The sequence below is a fragment of the Salmo trutta genome, chromosome 13 (assembly GCF_901001165.1).
Source record: "Salmo trutta chromosome 13, fSalTru1.1, whole genome shotgun sequence".
Lineage (NCBI taxonomy): Eukaryota > Metazoa > Chordata > Actinopteri > Salmoniformes > Salmonidae > Salmo > Salmo trutta.
In genome coordinates, this window is record NC_042969.1 from 44,223,469 (window position 1) to 44,232,085 (window position 8,617).

Sequence of the window (8,617 nt, forward strand, 5' to 3'; positions counted from 1 at the left end):
GGCCGCTCACCGACAGCGCTGTAGTGGGACTCGAAGCCCAAGAAGCGTTCCTCATTGGAGAAGTCGGACCGGAAGGAGACACTGAAGGAGCTCCTAGGGGAGCTGATGACCTGCTCTCCTGGGACCTGCTCTGTGTCACTGTCCTCGCGCCCACAGAACACTGCCAGCTCCTCTCCATTAGCCTCCACCTGCAGAGAAAGAGTAGAATGGACATGTGAGCACAAAGTCACATACAGCTGCACGTATGCAGACACACACAAAAATATGTAGGCCTACAGTACATGGCATTGACATGAATTGCCACCTTTATCAGCTATTGACTTGATTTTCTCATGTGAAGCTTTTCATAAATCGCATTTCAGATTAATATTGGAATGTTTTAATGAATATTTTTGTTTAAGTTTTCTAATGATTACCGATAAATGGCCTTTTTGTCAACTAATTAATCCATTCCAAATATCTCCCGTTTCTCACCATATCTCTCTCTGTGTGTGTGTGTGTGTGTGTGTGTGTGTGTGTGTGTAGTGAAACAGATGTACGCACAAACACTTTTTAGAACACCAGTCTTATCTGGGTCTCTGATAGCATGTTTACTCTGAGTGTGTCAGTGAACGGTCGGTTAACCCCAGCTACAACAGAGCAGCATGTGGGAGATTAAGAGACACTTTTGTGCAAGCATAGCCACACTGGCCACAGCCCCAATACCACACAACACTAGAACATTTCTACAACTACAAGCAAAGCAACAATCACAGTTATACCACAGATATTCTAAAACACTTCCATTGTGTGCTTATTCACTCTGATGTAAATGTGCAAGCATACATTCACACACACACTCACAGATCAGCATCAGACATATACAGTACATCTTCATTCAAGGAGAGGACAACACAATGTTATCTGTGTCGGTCACTGGTCGCAGGACTGAGAACTGTGGGTAGATGAGTAGTGTTGTGTGTGTGAGCGTCTGAGTGTGTGTGTGTGTGTGCGCATGCACAAGGACCCCTATGCATGCTGCACCCCAGGGGGTGGGGGTCTGGACAAAGTGGTGGGATTCAAGCAGACGCCTCACAATGGAACCAAAAGAGCCTCATTGATGAGCTGTGAATTTGGCGGTGGGAATTGGGAGGCTACTTATGCCGTTATTAAAGTTTGGACGCGCTCTGGGGTCAAGTTTCCACTAGATACAGATCCAATTCTAACCTTAGCCATTAGTGGGAAAAATGCCAAACTGACCCAAGATCAGCATCGAGTGGCAATGCATAAAAAGGTAACATTTTGGAGGGGCATTGGAACACGTGATTTCAGAGATAAATAATGTGTGGCGTGGCAGTGACGGTAATGATCAAGCCTTACAACAAACATAAAAACAAGCGCATACACACAATCACCCCCCACCCCGACACAAAATCACCCCCTTGTAAAACACAGACAAGAATGCATTGCATTGTGGAAAAGCAGTCATCTGGTTCCTCTGTTGTCCTTTTGTGTCTGGCTGCTGGTGTGGCGCTGGGTGCATTGCGGTGGTGCCCTGTAGGGTTATTTGAATATGAATATGAGCTTGGTGGGAAGTGAATGCTTCAGAGTCGCAGTGGAATGAATGCTAATAACACCATTGGCAGGACACCAGCACGCTGACCTGCCTGTCTGTCATACACACACCCTCTCAATCTCTCTCACACACACACACACACACACACACACACACACACACAGCCCCTCAACATTAGTGTAACTTGATTACCCCCAGCGGGAGATTGGTTCTGCAGAAGAATTATCCATACAATTTGCCACTCTCTCTCAGCTATTTTCTGGTTCTCATAGGGGATGTAATGACACTCTGGTTGTGTTCCAATTCTCTACCCTTCACTTCCTCATGCATTGAAAAGCATTTGATTGGTGCTTCTTGAAAATGTCCTTTCCTCCAAGAAAACGTTAGACCATGTGTTCGCATATCTTATAGTGGTTGAAGTACTGTATTGCAAACAGGTAAGTATTTTGTGCAAATGGGGGATATGATGACACGCTTCATAAAAACATAAGATGCAGCCATTTGTCGTTACTGAGAAGAACAAATCAAGGAATTTATTTCCAATACATTTCATTTTTATAACCATTGCAGAATAAATTCCTCACCTTTTCTGGCAGTGATGGGTTCATATTTCTGAGGTAACCATACAACAAATTACCATACGCATCTCTCATTTCATTTGGGCTATGTAATTACAGTGCCTTCAGAAAGTATTCATACCCCTTGACTTATTCCACATTGTGATGTGTTACAGCCTGAACTCAAAATGGATTAAATATAAAAACAAATCACCTATTTACACACAATACCCCATAATGACAAAGTGAAATCATGTTTTTAGAATTGTTGCAAATGTATTGAAAATGAAATACAGAAATCTAATTTAAGTATTCACACGTTTGAATCACTTTTGGCAGCGATTACAGCAGTGAGTCTTTCTGGGTAAATCTAAGAGCTTTGCCCACCTGGATTGTACAATATTTGCCCATTATTCTTTACAGAATTATTCAATCTCTGTCAAATTGATTGTTGGTCATTGCTAGACAATAATTTAAGTATTGCCACAGGATTTTCAAGCAGATTTAAGTAAAAAACGAACTTGGCCACTCGGGAACATTCTTCTTGGTAAGCAACTCCACTGTAGATTTGGCCTTGTGATTTAGGTTATTGTCCTGCTGAAGGTGAATTAATCTCCTAGTGTCTGGTGGAAAACAGACTTAAATAGGTTTTCCTCTAGAATTTTGCTTGTGCTCCATTCCATTTTTTTTTTTTTAATACTGAAAAACTCCACAGTCCTTAACGATTGCAATCATACCCATAACATGATTCAGCCACCACTATGCTTGAAAATATGGAAAGCGGTATTTAGTAATGTGTTGTATTGGATTTGCACCAAACATAACTTTCTATTTCAGGACAAAACGTTACCGTAAATTCCGGACTATAAACTGCAACTTTTTTCCCAGCTTTGAACCTCGCGGCTTAAACAATAACGTGGCTAATATATGGATTTTTCCTGCTTTAAATTTTTTTTTTTTTAAAAACACATTCTGTGACGTGCTCAGTTTTTTGGCGGCATGAAGCTTTCATTGGACCAATGAAATTGCCGAACGGGTTAGGGTCAAACAACTTTTTTGTTTATTGTTTAGATTAAATTGAGCGCTCTCAAATTTCCGATCATTCTGATTACGGTAGTCATTTTGTCACCCTCATCATGGCAAAGACACAGAGAAATGCATATGATGCAGCTTTCAAGTTGAAGGCGATTGATCTGGCTGTTGGAAAAGGAAATAGAGCTGCTGCACGGGAGCTTGGTCTTAATGAGTCGATGATAAGACGTTGGAAACAGCAGCGTGAGGAATTGACTCAGTGCAAAAAGACAACTAAAGCTTACTGCAAATGTTTTCTTTTTTGTTACAAGCCGTGTTTCGTTAAAGCCTATTTATTTTTGTTACAAGCCATGTTTCGTTAAAGCCTGTGTAAAGTTCATTTGTTTCAATGTACCAGTAGGCACCTGCGGCTTATAGACATGTGCGGCTTATTTATGTTCAAAATATATATATTTTTTAATTCAGTGGGTGCGGCTTATATTCAGGTGCGCTTAATAGTCCGGAAATTACGGTAATTGCTGTGCTACATTTTTTGCAGTATTACTTGAGTGCCTTGTTGGAATACTTTTGTTCTGTACTGGCTTTCTTTTCACTCTGTCAATTAGGTTAGTATGGTGGTGTAACAACACCAAAAAAATATAGGCGTAACATGTTTAAAGGTGCTGAAATAAAATATCCCAGAAATGTTCCATACTCACAAAAAGCTTATTTCACTAAAATGTTGTGAAAAAAAGTTAATTGTGCATTTCTCTTTTTCCAAGATAATCCATTCACCTGGCAGGTGTGGCATATCAAGAAGCTGATTAAACAGCCTGATCATTACACAGGTGCACCTTTTACTGTGGACAATAAAAGGCCACTCTAAAATGTGCAATTGTCACACAACGTCATAGCTGTTTCAAGATGAGGGAGCATGCAATTGGTATTCTGACTACACGAATGTCCACCAGAGCTGTTTCCAGATAATTAAATTATAATTTCTCAACGTCGTTTTAGAGAAATTGACAGTTTGTCCAACCGAAGAATCTCTTTATTCCCAGTCATGTGAAATCCATAGATTAGGGCCTAATTTATTTCAATTGACTGATTTCCTTATATGAACTGTAACTTAGTAAAATCTTTGAAATTGTTATTTTGCATTTACATTTTTGTTGATCCATCCTCAGTTTTCTATCACAGCCATTAAACTCTAAACTGTTTTAAAGTCACCATTGGCCTCATGGTGAAATCCCTAAGCAGTTTCCTTCCTCTCCGGCAACTGACTTAGAAAGGATTGACTTAGAAACCTGTAGATTTGTAGTGACTTGGTGTATTGATACACCAATCCAATGTGTAATTAATAACTTCACCATGCTCAAAGGGATATTCAATGTCTGCTTTTTGTATTTTTACCCATCTACTAATAGGTGCCCTTCTTTGCAAGGGATTGTAAAAACTCCATGGTCTTTGTGGTTGAATATGCGTTTGAAATTCACTACTTGACTGAGGGACCTTACATATGATTTTATTTGTAGGGTACAGAGATGAGGTAGTCATTCAAAATCATGTTAAACACTATTATTGCACACAGTGTGAGTCTATGCAATTTATCATTTGACTTGTTAAGCACATTTTTACTCCTGAACCCATTTAGGATTGCCAAACAAAGAGGTTTAATACTCATTTCAGCTTTACATTTTTTTCAAATTTGTTAGTTTTCTTTTTTTCCACTTTGACATCATGTAGGCCAGTGACAAAAAAGCATTACATTTAATCAATTTTAAATTCAGGCTGTAACAGAACAAAATGTGAAAAAGTCAAAGGGTGTGAATGATCCCATAGGCAATGCATCATGAAAGTGTATATTTTACTTAGATGTATGTTACTACTCTATGTAGCCTACTGTAATTTCAATTTGTTTTTAGTAGCCTAGACAATGTTTCAGAACTCGTGGGCAGTCCAGCATATTGAGGTTGGGGGAAAAGTCAATGTAAAACATGGTTTCAGTCAAACGTTGTGCTGACAGAATGTGCCATTGGTTTCTCTTTCAGAAACTGTCACAGTCCATAAATTACTGAATACTTTTTTTTAACATTCTGCCAACACAGTAGATAAACTGGTAGCTTACAGTATGTAAAATATTTGACAGTACATGTAGGCTACAGTATTGCTGTGCAATAGGAGTGCAACATCATAAACCCATTTAATCTCAGAGCCTATACCAAGACAGGACATAGAAACACAAAAATCTATAGATAAACAAAATATTAAAACAACAACTCATTGTTTGTAGGCTGTAGCCTACTTTTAAATTGTTTCCAATATACAATCAATCTTGAAGAATGTGTGGACAGGGTAGGTAACAACACATCTGCCATGCTGTGGACTACAGGAAAAGGAGGACCGAGCACGCCCCCATTCTCATCGACAGGGCTGTAGTGGAGCACGTGTCCACATCACCAACAAACCATCATGGTCCAAACACACCAAGACAGTCATGAAGAGAGCACGACAACTCCTATTCCCCCTCAGGAGACTGAAGAGATTTGCCATGGGTCCTCAGATCCTCAAAAAGTTATACAGCTGCACCATCGAGAGCATCCTGACTGGTTGCATAACTGCCTGGTATGGTAACTGCTCAGCGTCCGACAGCAAGGCACTACAGAGGGTAGTGCGTACGGCCCAGTACATCACTGGGGCCAAGCTTCCTGCCATCCAGGACCTTAATACCAGGCGGTGTCAGAGGAAGGCCCTAAAAATTGTCAGACTCCAGCCACACTAGTCATGGCTTCTTAAAAGCTTATACCCCCAAGCCATAAGACTCCTGAACAACTAATCAAATGGCTACTCAGACTATTTGCATTGTATCCCCCAACCCCCTCTTTTACACTGCTGCTACTCTGTTTATTATCTATGCATAGTCACTTTACTTCTACCCACATGTACATATTACCTCAATTACCTTGACTAACCTGTGCCACCGCACATTGACTCTGTACCGGTACCAACTGGCATATAGCCTCGCTACTGTTATTTTACTGCTACTCTTTAATTTTTGTTCTTTTTTTACTTAACACTTTTCTTAAAACTGTATTGTTGGTTAAGGGCTGTAAGTAAGCATTTAACTGTAAGGTCTACAACCAATGTATTCAGCTTATGTGACATACAATTTGATAGGCACTTGCTATGTTTAGTTTGAAAAGGTCACTGCAAAATATCGAAACATTCTGCCCACACCGACAGAAATGTGATCAAATATGCCATTGCTCTTTACATTTACATTTAACATTTAAGTCATTTAGCAGACGCTCTTATCCAGAGCGTCTTACAAATTGGTGCATTCACCTTATGATATCCAGTGGAACAACCACTTTACAATAGTGCATCTAAATCTTTTAGGGGGGGGGGGTTAGAAGGATTACTTTATCCTATCCCAGGTATTCCAAATTACACAGGAAATAAAGAGTGCTATAGTGACTACAAAAGGCAAATGGAGTGCATTTTCCAGGTGGAGTTAATGCTCACAGTTTTACGACAGATCATAAAGTATACAAGAGCACACTTCGGGGAGTGTTCATGAGCACATTTTGGGAAAAGGGTAGAATCGGACCATGGCCGAAGATACTGTGTCAGACACAGCAGAGAGACAAAAGGGACAGGAGCATTTCCCCCGAATGCTTTGCTGCAGTAAGAGCACTCCACACTACAGTTCCATGCTGCTTATACTGTTGCCATGCTAAACCCTGTTCAGAATTCCAACCATTCTGGCATAACTCTGGTTCCTAGAAATCAAAAGATGGGTCAGGCACCAAAGCCTGGCAAACCAACCCGAACTGGCACCAGCTCCGACCAGGCTCCTGTGCCAGTGCCGCCTGGCACATCATCCATTATCCTTCTCTTCACTGGCATAGCCTATTACACTGGCCCATGCTGGCACACTGACATCTTTGGCTGGCTAAACCCATACACCTTCTCAGGGACAAACTAATGCCAAATAGTTTAGCAATATGCCAGGGTCTATTGTGCCAGGCAGGCAAATATTCTATTACAAAAAAAAGCTCTTCAAAGAATAAAAATGTTTGTCATAAGAGTTGAAAATTAATTTAAATTCATAATTGAATTGACTGAACTAAATCCAGGTGGGACATGTGAAATGTGTCCCTTTTCGAGGCATTTACTCACACACGCAGTCACTATTCACTTACCTTGACATAGTCGTACTCACAGAGGTAGGAGGGTTCTAGGTCGAAGTGCAGAAAGTAAAGTCTGATTTGGAACCCGTCGGGAACGCTTATGTTCCAGCGGACCTCGGACTCTTTAGGGTAGGGTTCTGGAAAGTTCGGAGAGTTGATCGTGCCATACATGTCACTCAGAGAAATTACCTGAGCTCCAGCGGGGACCATGGACAGTAGGTCTAACAGGAACGGTATTACTCTGGAGAGAGAGGTATTATGATAAATCTATCTTTATCGACATGTTATAATAAAAACTAATTGTCTCAAAGGAAAGTAAATCGCAACTCAAATGACTATGACATAGATGGAAAAACTTTCGTTTTGGGGTATATTTTTCTTAAGGTTATTTCTGATCGTTTCCCCCAACAAAATGTGTATCCTAGTTTAAGACTAAAGTAGGCTAAATCACAAAGCTTGTTCGATACAGCAATTTTCAATTCACAACCCCCCCCCCCCCCCCCCCCCCCCCCCCATGCAGCGACAGAATAAACAGTTATTCATTTAAACAATCCCATAAACATTTTAGGTTATTGCTACTGTGGGTTACTTCAGAGGACAATCTGAAAAGTATATACGAGCCTACACCTACCCCATCATTGCCGAAGTTGCAGCCATGTCCCGCTTACTGTGCGAAACAGCTGAGCTTCTTTGAACACGACATCCCTGCACAAACACGAACACACTTTCCGAACCAGTGAGCACGTCACTTCTACCAACCGCATGCGCAACATTCAGAATGGAAACAGCTGGAGATTGGGACAACACCGCAGTTGTGTAACCAATATTCCACTTCTAGCAGAGGCAGTAGTCTATTGCTTTAAATAAGCCTATCAATTTTCCTTCAAATATGATTGCATTTACAAGATTCCAGGGAGGAAGGACCTGCATTCATTTTTGTTTTGCTTTGCTTTATCTTCGATGTCTAGTATTTGCACTGGTTTTGTTTGGATAGTATGTCTTTGTGATGACTGGATTAATCCAGGGATTTAGGCGCCATTGTTTTAGCACGCTGACCTAAAGCCTAGACATTACCTTGGAGCTAACACAAGTCTGCAGGTCTCAGGCTCAACTGTAGATGACATCATCTTCCGTTGCAAAAGTTGTCAAGGACTCAGTTGACTAGGCATTGTATCCTCTTGAGTGTTTTTGATGACACCTCCCTTCATATCTTTACCCCAATCACTCTACCCCGCTTTCTCTCTCTCACAAACATACTTGTGAGGCAAAAATCTATTTCCTATTCATATTCAATAGACGTC

At 40.7% G+C, this 8,617-nt stretch overlaps 1 protein-coding gene across 1 annotated transcript in view; it reads right to left on the bottom strand.

Moving 5' to 3' along the window:
* Positions 1 to 8,058, bottom strand: part of masp1 (MBL associated serine protease 1) — a 76,153-nt gene extending 68,095 nt beyond the window's left edge. The window contains exons 1-3 of the mRNA XM_029772149.1: positions 7,948 to 8,058; positions 7,329 to 7,557; positions 11 to 188 (exon numbers count right to left, since the gene is read on the bottom strand). Of these exons, the coding sequence (XP_029628009.1) occupies positions 11 to 188; positions 7,329 to 7,557; positions 7,948 to 7,973 (433 nt within the window). The 5' untranslated portion in view covers positions 7,974 to 8,058. The remainder of the gene's footprint in view (positions 1 to 10; positions 189 to 7,328; positions 7,558 to 7,947) is intronic.
* Between the last annotated feature and the right edge of the window lie 559 nt (positions 8,059 to 8,617).